Raw genomic sequence first — 13,537 nt, 5'->3', positions numbered from 1 at the left:
CCCCCCCCTCTCCCCTCCCTCCGCCCTCCCCTTTTCCATCTGTCGCAAAAGAGTAGGCGGCGCTTGACGGCCCGCGTCGTTTGACGGCCGGAGGCAACCGAGAAGGAGGAGGAAGCGGCTGTGGCGGCTGCCGCCGCGCCTGTGACGGGGCCTGGGGTAGGCGCCGCGGTCCGGGCCCGGGAGTGAGGCGCGGGCGGCCGGGCCGGTGGGCTGGGCGGCGGGCCCGGCGGCCGCCCCCGCGCCGCGCCCGCGCCTGGCGGCCCGATGTGGCTGCAGCAGCGGCTTAAGGGGCTGCCGGGACTGCTGTCGAGCAGCTGGGCCCGCCGCCTACTCTGCCTGCTCGGCCTCCTGGTGCTGCTTCTGTGGTTCGCGGGCTCCGGGGCGCGACGGGCGGCGGGCGGTCTGCAGCTGCTGCCCTGGCCCCGCGGCGAGCCGGGCGCCGCCGAGCCCTCTGCCTGTCTGGAGGCAGCCACCCGCGCGTGGCGCGGCCTGCGGGAGCGGGGCGAGGCTGTACCGCTGGGCCCTGGAGTGCCGGCCCTGGTGGCCAACGGCTTCCTGGCCCTGGACGTGGTCGCCAACCGGCTGTGGGTGACCCCTGGGGAGCGGGAGCCCGCCGTGGCGCCGGACTTCGTGCCCTTCGTGCAGCTGCGCCCGCTGAGCGTGCTCTCTGAAGCTGGAGAGTCATTGTTGCTGCTGCGGGAAGGGCTGCTGCGGCGGGTGCGCTGCCTGCAGCTCGGGACTCCGGGTCCCGGCCCTGCGGCCGCCGGCCCGGGCCCCGCCTCGGCCTCCGGCCTCGTCACGGGATCCGGCCGAGACTGCGTGCTGCTGCAAGAGGACTTTCTGGCGCACCGGGGCCGACCCCACGTCTATCTGCAGCGCATCCAGCTCAACAACCCCACGGAACGCGTGGCCGCGCTGCAGACTGTCGGGCCCACTGCCGGCCCGGTCCCCAGGGCCTTCACCAGCACCCTGGAGAAGGTCGGAGACCATCAGTTCCTCCTCTACTCGGGCCGGTCCCCGCCTTTTCCCACGGGGCTGGTGCACCTGATGGTGGTGGCCGCCAAGAAGTTAGTGAACCGTCTCCAAGTGGCTCCCAAGACGCAGCTGGACGAGACTGTGCTGTGGGTGGTGCACGTCTCCGGCCCTCTTAACCCCCAGGTGCTCAAAAGCAAAGCAGGCAAGGAGCTCAAGGTGCTCCAGGACTTGGCACGGAAGGAAATGCTGGAGCTCTTGGAGATGCCGGCGGCGGAGCTGCTTCAGGACCACCAGCGTCTCTGGGCCCAGCTCTTCAGCCCAGGTGAGGCCTGGCGAGTGCTTGGTCCACCGTCCACACCTTGCACCAGGGTGAGCACGGTCCACCCTGGAGATGCCCCTGCAGAGTCTGCAGAGGTGACACTGAAGGGCGGGGTCCCGGGGTGGTTCAAACTTGGGCTTGGCGTTTGGTCTGGGGCTGACTCTTGCTCCACCACTTAGTAGCTATGTGACCTTGACCCCTACGCTCTCTGGGCTTGTGTCCAATAATAACAGTAGCACCTACCTCAGAGGACTTTTGTGAGATTTTCGTGGAAGAGGAGTGCAAAGGCAGGTCTTATTGTTATTCGTTCTTGTGGCTGAAGCCTTATTTGAGCAGCGTGGTTTGGGAGGTCAATTGGTAAAGGATAAGCCAGAGGCCTGGCCGATCCTGGGATTCTTTTTTTTTTTTATGTATTTATTTTTGGCTGCATTGGGTCTTCGCGACTGCGCGGATGCTTTCTCTAGTTGTGGTGAGCCGGGGGCTACTACTCTTCATTGCGGTGCACGGGTTTCTCTTGTTATGAGCACGGGCTCTAGGCGCGCGGGCTTCAGTAGTGACACACACGCTCAGTAGTTGTGACACGCGGGCTCTAGTGTGCAGGCTCAGTGGTTGTGGCGCACGGGCTTAGTTACTCCGCGGCATGTGGGATCTTCCCAGACCAGGGCTCGAACCCGTGTCCCTTGCATTTGCAGGCGGATTCTTAACCACTGAGCCACGAGGGAAGCCCGATCCTGGGTTTCTTAACTCAGTTCCCCACAGTTCTGGCTGGTGACAGGCATGGGCTTTTTTTTTTTTTTTTTTTTTTTTTTTTTTTTTTGCGGTACGCGGGCCTCTCACTGTTGGGGCCCCTCCCGTTGCGGAGCGCAGGCTCCGGACGCACAGGCTCAGCGGCCATGGCTCACGGGCCCAGCCGCTCCGTGGCATGTGGGATCTTCCCGGACCGGGGCACGAACCCACGTCCCCTGCATCGGCAGGTGGACTCCCAACCACTGCGCCACCAGGGAAGCCCTGGGCATGGGCTTCTTGACATGACTCCCGCTAGCCTGAGCTGTGGCCTCGCTGTTGTGGCTTCAGCTTTTTCATGGCGGGGGGGCGGGTAGTGGAATCTCTTCAGCAGGTGGGATGCTCCTGTCAACTGAAAACTCCTTCGCCCCCTTGACTGCTTAAGAAAAGGAAATCCTAGTGTAGAGGAGAGAGAGATTAAGAGATTTTGGTTTCCAGGGTTCTAGTTGTCTAAATCCTTAAACTTAGTTGCTCAAAGAGTCTTTAATTTAGTCAAGTATTTATCGAATGCTTCTGCCAGAAAGTGTTCTTCACGTGGGGCATACGGAAGCCAACAGAACAAAGTTCCGGTTCTCATGGTTCTTAAATTCTGGGCGGGCGGAAGACAGATATTAGAAAGCGAAAATTTGATTTAAAAAGTGAGATAGCTTTTTAGGCTCAAGCGTTATAAGGAGAAAAGATAAAAATATGTGCTTGGGGGTGAGTGACTGCAGTGGATGGGGCTGAGTGTGTAGCTCTGCTGTCGGGGAGGCCTCTCTGAGCAGGCATCGCCGAAGCCGAGGCCTACACAGCTAGGAGAAGCGCTGTGTGGTGGTCTGGAGGGAGCCAGCGGGGCAGAGGCCCTGAGGCAGGGGCGGGCTTGGTTGAGTGGCCAGTGTGGCTGGCGGCTAGTGAGCCAGGGGAGGGTGGCAGTGGCCAGGGAGTAAAGGGCCTTGGGGCCTTGGTGAGATCAGTGAATTTTATTCTAAGTGAGATGGGAGGCAGGGTGGAGGCACCATCTGGTGCACATGTTTAAAGGTCCCGGTGCTGCTGTGTCAGAGTGTAGACAGTGTGGGGGAGAGGGGGAAGTAGAGTGTGGAGACCAGACAGGAGGTTTTGGCAGGAGCCCAGCTGAGAGGACGGTGGCTGGGACCAGAGCTGCGACCATAGAAGCAGGGGTGGATGAGTCGGAAACTTTTGCAGCTGGAGCCACCAGGCGTTCTGTGGACTGGCTGTGGGGAGTGAGAACTTGAGGGTGACTCCTGGATTTGGGGGGAGGGCTCCAGCGGGTGTCTGGAGGTGATTTAGGGAAGGATTAGCATGGGGCTGGAAGGATTCATCAAACCTTGTCCGTTTCCAAATGCCTGTCAGACATCCAGCTTGAGACACCCCGTGGGCGGTGAGCTGTCTGAGTCTAGAGCTCATACAAATCTGGGCAGTCCTGTGCTCAGATGTTTAAAGCCGCAGGCCCGGTGAGAGAGAAGCAGCCCACGACTGGCCAGAGCGTTGATGACAGTTCTTGGAGTCGGGGAACTGGCCTTTTTACTTGGCGCCCGAGGCTTGGCCAAACCTGTGTTCTTCTGGACTCTGGCAGGAGCCCCACTGGCGGAATTTTCAGTTTCAGGCCCAGAGGGCTCAGGGCGGTCACGTGAGGAAGCCAGGCAGGGTGCTGTTCTCCCGAACTCGTGGGAGACTGGAGCTGCTGCTTTCATCCCTGAGGACAAAAGCTTCGTGTCTCTGCTGCTCTTGATCTTTGTTTCATAACCTCAGCCTCTTGGCCACGCCATTCCTCCTTAATGTACAACCTCTGTGGTGTTACAGGTGTGGAAATGAAGAAGATCACCGATGCCCACACTCCATCAGGCCTGACCGTGAACCTGACGCTGTACTACATGCTTTCCTGCTCCCCCGCGCCACTGCTCAGCCCCGACCTGAGCCACAGGGAGCGGGACCAGATGGAGTCGACCCTCAACTATGAAGATCACTGCTTCAGCGGCCACGCCACCATGCACGCCGGGAACCTCTGGCCAGGCCGCCTGTCCTCCATCCAGCAGATCCTGCAGCTCTGGGACCTGTGGAGGCTGACCCTGCAGAAGCGCGGCTGCAAGGGGCTGGTGCAGGCGGGCGCCCCGGGCATCCTGCAGGGCATGGTGCTCAGCTTCGGCGGCCTGCAGTTCACCGAGAACCACCTCCAGTTCCAGGCCGACCCTGACGTGCTGCACAACAGCTACGCCCTGCATGGCATCCGCTACAAGAATGACCACATCAACCTGGCCGTGCTCGCGGACCCCGAGGGCAAGCCGTACCTGCACGTGTCTGTGGAGTCCCGCGGCCAGCTCGTCAAGATCTACGCCTGCGAAGCGGGCTGCCTGGACGAGCCTGTGGAGCTGACCTCGGCGCCCCAGGGCCACACCTTCTCGGTCATGGTGACGCAGCCCATCACGCCGCTGCTCTACATCTCCACCGACCTCACGCACCTGCAGGACCTGCGGCACACGCTGCACCTCAAGGCCATCCTGGCCCACGACGAGCACATGGCCCAGCAGGACCCCGGGCTGCCCTTCCTCTTCTGGTTCAGCGTGGCCTCCCTCATCACCCTCTTCCACCTCTTCCTATTCAAGCTCATCTACAACGAGTACTGTGGGCCTGGCGCCAAGCCCCTCTTCAGGAGTAAGGTATAAAGCCACTGCGCCTCCGGAGCCCGGGGCCCTGGCCTCGTGTTCTGTCCCGAGTCTAGTGTAGTGGGGTGGAGGGTACGTTAAGCTCCAGCTCTGTGCTCCCACTCTTTAAAGAGCCCGGACTCAGGAGAGAGGGGCTCTGTGGCTTCTCGTTTGGAGAAGGAAGTAGCACTTGACCTGAAGGAGTGGGAGAAGGGCCGGAGGCAGGTCTGAGCTCCTCAAGCGTGAAGAACCCGGAAAGTCAGATCAAAGGGAAATGTGCAGGCCGCCTTCCCGGGTGGCCGTCACAGGACAGGGTCTGCGTTTGCATCGCATGGATCCGGCAGCCTCTGTCAAGCAGGCGGGCGAGCCGCTTCTCCCTGCTAGGTGGTGGGCTTCTCTGCTCTTAATCTGGCGTATCCCCATTCACCCGTGGTTCCCAGCTGATCGGGGGACAGGCCAAGCTGCCTTCGCAGGTCCTGCCCAGTGACGTCTGCCCGCCCCTCCAGCCGGGCCTGGCCAGAGCAGAGCCCGTGAACTCGCCGCACCTGCCTAAGGAGGCGCTTGGGCCCCCGAGTCCGTGGCAGCTCTAGCCTGTCCCTGGGCCAAGCGCTGTCAGCAAGGCGGGCTCGGAGCCTGGGTGGGGTGCCAGCAGGGTGTCTCCATCGCCTGCTTCCCTTGAGATTGCTGTAGCTCTCCACCGGGGTTGGCGTGAGCAGTAACGACCTGTCTTGTTGATTGAACAGGAAGATCCCAGTGTCTGAGTGGCATCAGTCCTGCTTTCAGTCGCCACTTGCACAAGACACCCAGCACTGAAAGTCCTGCTGCTGCGAACAAGGGATCCTTTGAAAGCACCCAGCCTTTTGTGCCTTGTTGGGGGACACCAGTGACTCGGAAGTGCGTGTGGATGTTCAGGAGTTTGCATCGGGGAGCAGGAGGGGATGGGCTGCTGGACTTTTTGTAAGCTTTCGACTCAATAAAGTGAACCTGTACGGAAAATACTTGAAATCGAACTCGCTCTTTCCACTTTCCCCCTTTCCTCTGTCCCAGGAAATAGACCCTCTTTTGAAAAGACTCTTGTCTAGGAAAAAATGTGTTCTTTTCCTAATTGAATGTGTTCTTTCTTGAATGAATTTTTAATTTATTGTTGAGATTTTGCTGGATGGCTTTTGCATCCACCCTCGGTAGGGAATCTTGGCAGTGATTTCCAATATGCACCACCTCGGGAGGTTTGGAGGCCCGCACGCCGCCTGCGTGGAGGGGGTGGGTCTCCGTCACCCTCGGGTTTGCACATTGTGTCTTTCTTATCATGAGCCTATGGAGATCTGTGGTTTTATACCTCTGGGCTTTAGGGGAGGTGTTTAACTTTCTAGTGATCGATGATTGTTGGGTTTTGGAATACCAAAGCTTTTTTTTGTGTTCTGTTTTTAAATAAATCTCTTTCAAACCTCCACGACCGGTTTGCGTGTGGTTGAGACCTCTGGAGACATCGGACCTTCCTCGGTCACCAGGCTTTTGGGTAGAGTCTGAAGCAAAGGCCCCGCCGTGGTGACAGTATTCTTTTCCCACGTCCTCTCCTCTTCAGAGGAGCCCACTCAGAGGCTGTGGAGGTGGCCCCCGTGCTGCCCACCTGGGGGATTGCTGCATGTCCCAGCTGAGTGGGCTGCTCGAGGAGCATTACCCTGGCCCTTTCCTGCTGCAGTGCCTCTCCCCCTGCCTGCCCTAAAGAGAGTTGCGTGCCCCGGTTTTGCTGCCCATAGGACCGGGGGCAGGAAAAACCCTGAGTGGGCCTCCTGCAGATTGTTCTCAAAGCTAAGGTCTGAGTCCTTCCTTTCTGGGGAGAATGGAGGAAAGAGGGGCCGGGCTGAGTGTGGACCATCACCCTCAGTGTCTTGGTGGTTTCCCTGGCTTCCCAGATGGGCGTTTTGAGCAGCCTGGCTCACCAGGAAGCCTGGTTTGCTTGCCAACTTGCCGAGTGTCCGGCCCCCGCAGGTGGCTGGGAGAGAAAGTACACAAGGGTTTCAGGCTCTTCTACGACTTGCTCTGGTTTGCTGCTGTCGCTCCAGTCCTGTGCGCCTTCCACTCCTGCTCTGAGGGTACCTCCCCCTTCTGGCCAGGGGCCCTTGGCTGGCGGCGGGGTGTGGTGGGCTGTGGTGTCTGGCATGACATGCCCTCTAGTCACTGCATTCAACTGGAAGTTACTTGACCACAGGAGCAGCACTTCATGGCTCCCACTCACCCTGTTAACTTGGAACCAGGCATGGCGTGGGCTCCCATACATGTAAACACGAACCCATGTACCTGTGCCTGGAGAATACTGAGCCAACGACTAGAGTTTCAGTAGATGAACACTTGCGAATTATAGGTCATTGAAGCGAGCACGTGTGTTAACGTATTTTACATCAACACGGCCTCATGCGGGGAGGAGGTGGCTAAGGGTTAAGATGCCAATTTGAGAGATGAAGAAATGTGCTCAAGGCCGAGCAGCCCAGGCTGGGATGCAAACTGGGGCTCGCTGTCAACCCAACCTCTCTCTCAGCCCCCACACTGTTTCTCCCCGTGCTCTCTCCCCGCACACTCCTCTGATGGTTCCCGCAGGATGGGGTGGGTAATGCATTTGCTCCTGCCCTCTGGGATGACATCAGCCCACTCTGAAAGCGGCTGGGCGTCTGCCGTGAGCCTCCGCAGTGCCTCCAGTTCAGCCTCAGTTGGGAGCAGGCCATCCACTAACTCTAGTGGGTCTGCCTCTCACGGTCCGGTAATGCACTGGAGCTTTCTTCTTGGGCTGGATGCACAAAGAGGCTTGGTCCAGTTGCTTTTCAGGGGTAGACACCTGGTATGGAATTGCATACTACCCAGCACTTCCCAACAGCTGAAAAGTTGGTTTGGAAATGTATCAACTCCCTGAAAACCTATGGGCACCTTGGCCTCTCGTGCCCTATCTCATGTCCTCTCAGGCCACCTTTCACTCCTGCCATGGTTGCAGCCACCAGCTCTTTCCAGGTGCGGGTTCCTGGCAGCATCTGACCTCACCTTCTCTCTGACCTTCAGGAAGCTGCTCTGCACTCAGCATGTGTGTAGCCTCAAAGCAGGCCAAGGATATCGCTGCTAGGGGCAGCCCTTCTCCCGTGAGAGATGGAGCCAGTGGACCAGTGCTCCCTCCGCCGTCCCCTGGGCGGACAGTTCTGTGACACATTCTACACGGCTCCTCAGACGGCAAGATCAGGCCCCCCACTGCCCACAGTGGTGAAGAACTTGGGAAGACACCCTTGATTCAGTTTCCCTCCCTCCATCTTACCCTCCCTCAGCCTCCCTCTGCTGTCCCCTGGGATCTCTTCCTAAATAAACTACCCGAACACAAGTTTTGCTTCGGGTTAAGACACTAACCAGGAGGTCTGTGGCTCCTCTGGAGGGTTTTTCCAAGAGGAAGTTGGATTCTCCTGTGGGTGTTGTTACGGACTGATTCACATGTTGAAGCCTAACCCCCAATGTGATGGTGTTTGGAGGTGGGGCCTCTGGGAGGTGAATAGATCATGAGGGTGGAGCCCTCATGAATGGGATTAGTGCCATTATACAAGAGACCCCAAGGAGCTCTCTAGTCCTCTCCCTGCCGTGTGAGGACGCAGAGAGACGACAGCTATCTCCAGCCCAGAAGAGGGCTCTCATCAGAACCCGACCACGCCGGCACCCTGATCTCAGACTTCCAGCCTCCAGAACTGTGAGAAATAGATTTCTATTGTTTATAAGCCACCCGGTGTGTGGTATTCTGCTGTAGGAGCGCAAACGGACTAAGTCATATTCTTCCAGTGGAGGAATGGAACTTTTCAAGGGTGGTACGAAGCCAAAAATCCAGACATTCGTAGGGTCTTAGATTAAAAAAACCTTAGAGGTTTTTTTGTTCAAGTGTCCGTAACCTGGCTTCAAGTGACCTGTGAACCCCTGGAATTGCAAAATGTATGTACTTTTTTTTTTTTTTTTCATGAGGAGAGTTTCTGTAGCTTTCCTCAGATTCTTAAAAGGATTCCTGACCTTTAAAAAAAAAAACCTTAAGAACAAGATAACCTGCACTTTGGGGTCTTGTTTTCAGCCCCCCACCCCACCCCCAAGAAGCAGCAGTGGTCTGACCTCCGGCCATCTACTTAGGGGTCTGGTGATTGGGTGGATCACCTCACTTGCTGAGGGGCACTTGCTCCCCTTGCAGAAAGGAGGCCCATCTCAGCTGAGCTGAGCAAACAGCCTTGCCGTGAAAAAGCTACCTAGTCTCATAATCGTGCTTCCTGGGAGCCTCTCCTCTGGACTTTGGCTGATGGAAGCTTCAAATAAATCATTTGACTCAGTAAATGTTCATTGTGAATCTTTGGAATTTCCCTGGCGGTCCAGTGGTTAAGACTCTGCGCTTCCACTGCAGGGGGCATGGGTTTGATCCCTGGTCAGGGAACTAAGATCCCACATCCCACATCCTAGGTTAAGGTGTGGGAGAGGACCGTCCAGGCAGTGGGCAGAGCCCGAGTAGACATACAGAAATGGGGAGGTTTAAAGAGGCAATGGACAGTAATACTTCAGTTTGTCTGGAGCATAGAATCCAGGAAGGGAAAAAAAGTAGGTAATAAGCTTAGAGAGTTGGGATTTATGGTTCCACCTCATTGACCTGTAAAGGCAAGGGGTAGGTGGGCTCTGGCCCTAACTCATGGCAATGATAACATTACAGGTAATAATTTCTCCCGAGGATTAATCACTTACTCTCCCCTAGTTACTGTCATAATTTTAGCCAATCTTTACAGCTTCCTCCAAAACCAAGGACGACAGTTCATCATCCTGTTTTACAAAAGTAGAAACTGAGACACAGTGAAAGAGACTTGCCAGAGGTCACTGACCACCTTGCAGGATTGACACTCTCCCAGTGGCAGGTTAATTATCACCTCTGCTAGTATGTGAAGGAGAGTGCTGGAAATCAGAGGTCCTGGTTGCCCGCGAGCACCACAGGAATCAATGTGACTGTTTAAGGGGGTCCTGAGAGATGACCAAACGGAGGACAGGTGAGCTCAGGAGAAAGGCTGTGGCTTCTCTCAAAAGAAAACTTCAAGAAAAGTTAACTAAGCAGCATTTCTGGAGCTGGGAGCTGGATGCGAAAGAGTGGGGAGTGGGCTGGGAGTTAGGGGACCTGGGTTCTGTCTCCAGCTCTGTCATTATCATTGTGTAACCTCAAACAAGTGGGTTAAGTGTTACGCTCTAGGTTCCCACCTGTAAAATGGGTCAGTAACACCTTCCAGCTTCAGAAAGATGGTTAGGAATTCCCATGAAATAAATGACTCTGTGTGAAGGTGCTTTGATAAATTCAAAACCTTCTCCCCATACAAGGGGGAATTGTTTGTATTATGTGCCTAGAGGCAAGGGAATGCAGATCAGGACTTCTAAACCTTGGGTCCCTGAACAGAATTCAGGGGGTCTGCGAAATTGGATGGAAAGAAATTTTTTTTTTTTTTTTTTTTGCGGTACGTGGGCCTCTCACTGTTGTGGCCTCTCCCGTTGCGGAGCACAGGCTCCAGACGCACAGGCTCAGTGGCCATGGCTCACGGGCCCAGCCGCTCTGCGGCATGTGGGATCTTCCCGGACCGGGGCACGAACCCACATCCCCTGCATTGGCAGACGGACTCTCAACCACTGTGCCACCAGGGAAACCCTGGAAAGAAATCTTTTTTTTCGCTAACCTCCAACTGAAATTCAGCATTTCCTTCCATGATTAACTTTGACATTTGCATCATTGTCACAACTAGAAATCACAGATGCAGTCATGACACGCCCAGTGGTGGCAGGCATCTTGAAATATTGCTCACGTCATCGTGACTTTGAAATGCTGGTAGTCATGAGACTTCCCACTAGATACCAATATTTGATCTATTAATGAAGAAGTGCATATGTTACCAACTGCGAAGTTGTTTCTAAAATATATTCAGGGAATTCCCTGGCGGTCCAGTGGTTAGGACCTCATGCTTCCACTGTAGGGGGACTGGGTTTGATCCCTGGTCGGGGAACTAGGACCTCACAAGCCGAGCGGTGCGGCCAAAAAATAAATAAATATATTCAAAACTTTTAAATTATGAATAATGTTTACCATACACAAAAGTAGAACTAATAGTATAAAGAACCTCCGTGTGTTGGTTACCGAGTCCAACAACCATCACGTAAACAAAATTTTATTTTTGTTTTTGTTTTTTTATTTGTGGGGTGGGGCTTTTTCTTTGCACTCATTATCTTGAAGCAAATCCAAGATATAATATCATTTCATCTGTAGATATTTCCGGGGAATTCACTGGCAGTCCAGTGGTTAAGACTCCACGCTCTCACTGCTGAAGGCATGGGTTCCATCCCTGGTCAGGGAACCAAGATCCCACAAGCTGTGCGGTGTGCCCCCCACCAAAAAAAGTTTATATTGTAGATACTCCTGTAGCTACTTCTAAATATAAAGAGGTTAAAACAAAAAACATTACCACACTATGATAATCATACCCCAAACCCTTCAGTAATTCCTTGATATCATCAAATATCTAGTCAGATTGAAAAATGAAGACATCTCATAAATGTAGTAAGTTCTGAAAATAGTGTTTGTTTAAACCGGGATCCCAGTAAGTTCTGCTTGGTGAGATGGGTTCTTTTAACTCTCTTTTAACATATAGATTCCCTTTTTATCTCTCTCTCTCATTTCTTCTTGTAATTTATTTGTTGAAGAAATCTGGTGGTTTGCCCTGAAAAGCTCCTCGAGCCAGGGTTTTGCTGATTGCGTCCATCCCCGCAGAGATGCAGACAAGCTCGACTGTGCTCCGCTCTTCTGTCAACGAGTGGTCAGGTCTAGTCTTGAACAGACTCAAGTTCGATTTTCCCCAGCCAGACAACTTCATGGGAGCAGCGTGCTCTTTCACCCGGAGACATATAATACCTAGTGCTCTGGTTGCTCGGCGTGCTCGTTACTCTGGATTGTTGCTTTTGCCGAAGGTGAACAACAAACAAGTTAAAACCCCTACTTTGGATACATACTCAGCCTTCAGAGCCCAAGAAAGCACTGTCACTAGTATTACATTCTCACTGACCAGATCTCGTCGTGAGAAAAGCAGCGTTTCTAGGGGGACAAGAAAACTACCCGCCGCAGTGGGGCAGGGGTAGACGGTGGACAACTTGCCTGAGCCTGGGGTTCTGGTTCTCTACACAAGAGAACATCGAAAGGGCCTGGGAAGGGGTGATCCCACAGCCGCGTTACAGCCTCCCAGAGGTGTCTTGTACACGTATGGGAGAGCTGGCCACAGGGAAAAGCCTGGGAGGCAAGAAAACGCAACTCAACAAAGGAACTTGCAAGAAGGAAACGTGCGAATGGATTCCCTCCTTTCTTTACTGGGGCAGACGCCGCTAGTTTTTTTCCCACGTATTCACTTCCTCCCTCCTAGGATCTCGCAAAGGTCATGGCTGCCTGGAGAAACGACTACATTTCCCAGCCTCCTTTGCAGTTACGCGTGCTCAGAAAGCTGAATTCTAGCCACTGTGATCAGTTAAAATACTCACTTCCGTGCGGGTTTTATTAAATTTGTTACAACCGTGAGCGAACGTCTTTCTTGAGTAGTATTTTTCGAAAATGATATGGTTTCTGTTCTGAAGCTAAACTACCTCAACAGAGTAAAACAACGATACTTACAAACACGCTATAGAAGAAACAATGAATCCATACTTAAATTCTTTCTAAAGAAAAATTTTTATAGATTTCCCTCACAGTTATTGGTTAAGAATCTCCCTTTTATTGCGGGGGACGGGGTCTAGATTCCTGGTCGGGAAACTGATTCTACAAAACGCGAGGAAACTAAACCCGCTGACCGCCATTATTGAATCTCAGAGCGCCAAACCTTGCCCGCTACAGTTTAAGAAAAACCCTCCCACCGCGGGCCGCATTTAACACTGAAAAAGCAACCATGGAACATAAACGAAAACACTTTTATTTCAAAAACAGCAACTACTCCGCTCTCCGAACACTTTTTTTTTTTAAGTAGGTTTAACGCCGTTTACTGCTAGATGCGTACTGAAAATATTTTCAAAACGGTAGATGCCTAAAAATCAACGAACTTCTCCGTGAAAGCGAACATGGTTCGCAAAATTTAATAAACATCCGTCCACAAACTAAACAACCCGAAACTATAGAATTCTATTTTTTTTTTTTTTTTGCAGTACGCGGGCCTCTCACTGTGGTGGTCTCTCCCGTTGCGGAGCACAGGCTCCGGACGCGCAGGCTCAGCAACCATGGCTCACGGGCCCAGCCGCTTTGCGGTATGTGGGATCCTCCCGGACCGGGGCACGAACCCGTGTCCCCTGCATCGGCAGGCGGACTCTCAACCACTGCGCCACCAGGGAAGCTCTAGAATTCTATTTTTAAACATCATTATTGGCCTTGCAAACGCAAGACCTCAAAAAATTGGGTAAAAACTCAGAATTGTTCCTCTCCACGGAAATCTTTAGTAAAAGGCGAAAGATTTATACGATCTGAAGAGAAACCAGAGTATGCCTTCCACGAGGCAGCACGCATTCCTCGGGTAACTGCTACCCCTAACACAGTAATGGTGATTATTTAACTGAAAGAGCTATTAATATCTGCTTTTTCCTCAGACAATTCTATGAAAGAATTCTCACTTCTGGGAAAAATAGTTAAAGAGAGAAGGAGAATCTAGTCATTTTTCAGTCGAAAACTTGTCCTGGGTGCAATGCATTCTGGATATGCAAATGAAATCTCTGTCTTTACACTCCGGTTTCCGGAAATACCTCAAATAGTTCATTCATCTTGTGCTGGGAC

The 13,537-nt window shown here is 53.7% G+C and overlaps 1 protein-coding gene and 1 non-coding gene across 2 annotated transcripts; one reads left to right on the top strand and one right to left on the bottom strand.

The window, feature by feature from the left end:
• The first annotated feature begins 219 nt into the window (after positions 1-219).
• On the top strand, positions 220-5,712 carry KIAA2013 (KIAA2013 ortholog). Its single transcript, XM_060088986.1, has 3 exons — positions 220-1,297; positions 3,878-4,731; positions 5,460-5,712. The coding sequence occupies exons 1-3, from the start codon at positions 265-267 to the stop codon at positions 5,475-5,477; spliced, it is 1,905 nt and encodes a 634-aa protein (XP_059944969.1). The 5' UTR covers positions 220-264; the 3' UTR covers positions 5,478-5,712.
• Positions 5,713-13,134: 7,422 nt separating this feature from the next.
• Positions 13,135-13,250, bottom strand: LOC132484832 (U5 spliceosomal RNA). The gene has a single exon (XR_009531373.1). It is a non-coding gene; the product is annotated as a U5 spliceosomal RNA (small nuclear RNA).
• Positions 13,251-13,537: the final 287 nt, after the last annotated feature.

This window comes from Mesoplodon densirostris, chromosome 2 (assembly GCF_025265405.1).
Source record: "Mesoplodon densirostris isolate mMesDen1 chromosome 2, mMesDen1 primary haplotype, whole genome shotgun sequence".
In the NCBI taxonomy this organism is placed as follows: domain Eukaryota; kingdom Metazoa; phylum Chordata; class Mammalia; order Artiodactyla; family Ziphiidae; genus Mesoplodon; species Mesoplodon densirostris.
The sequence above is the reverse complement of the archived record's forward strand: the minus strand, read 5'-3'. Positions and strand labels throughout refer to the sequence as shown.

Excerpts from the sequence above, each read along its gene's own strand:
- KIAA2013 (XM_060088986.1), top strand. The coding sequence starts at position 265 with ATGTGGCTGCAGCAGCGGCTTAAGGGGCTGCCGGGACTGCTGTCGAGC. Across the intron at positions 1,298-3,877 it reads GGCCCAGCTCTTCAGCCCAG|GTGTGGAAATGAAGAAGATC; the intron begins GTGAGGCCTGGC and ends GTGGTGTTACAG.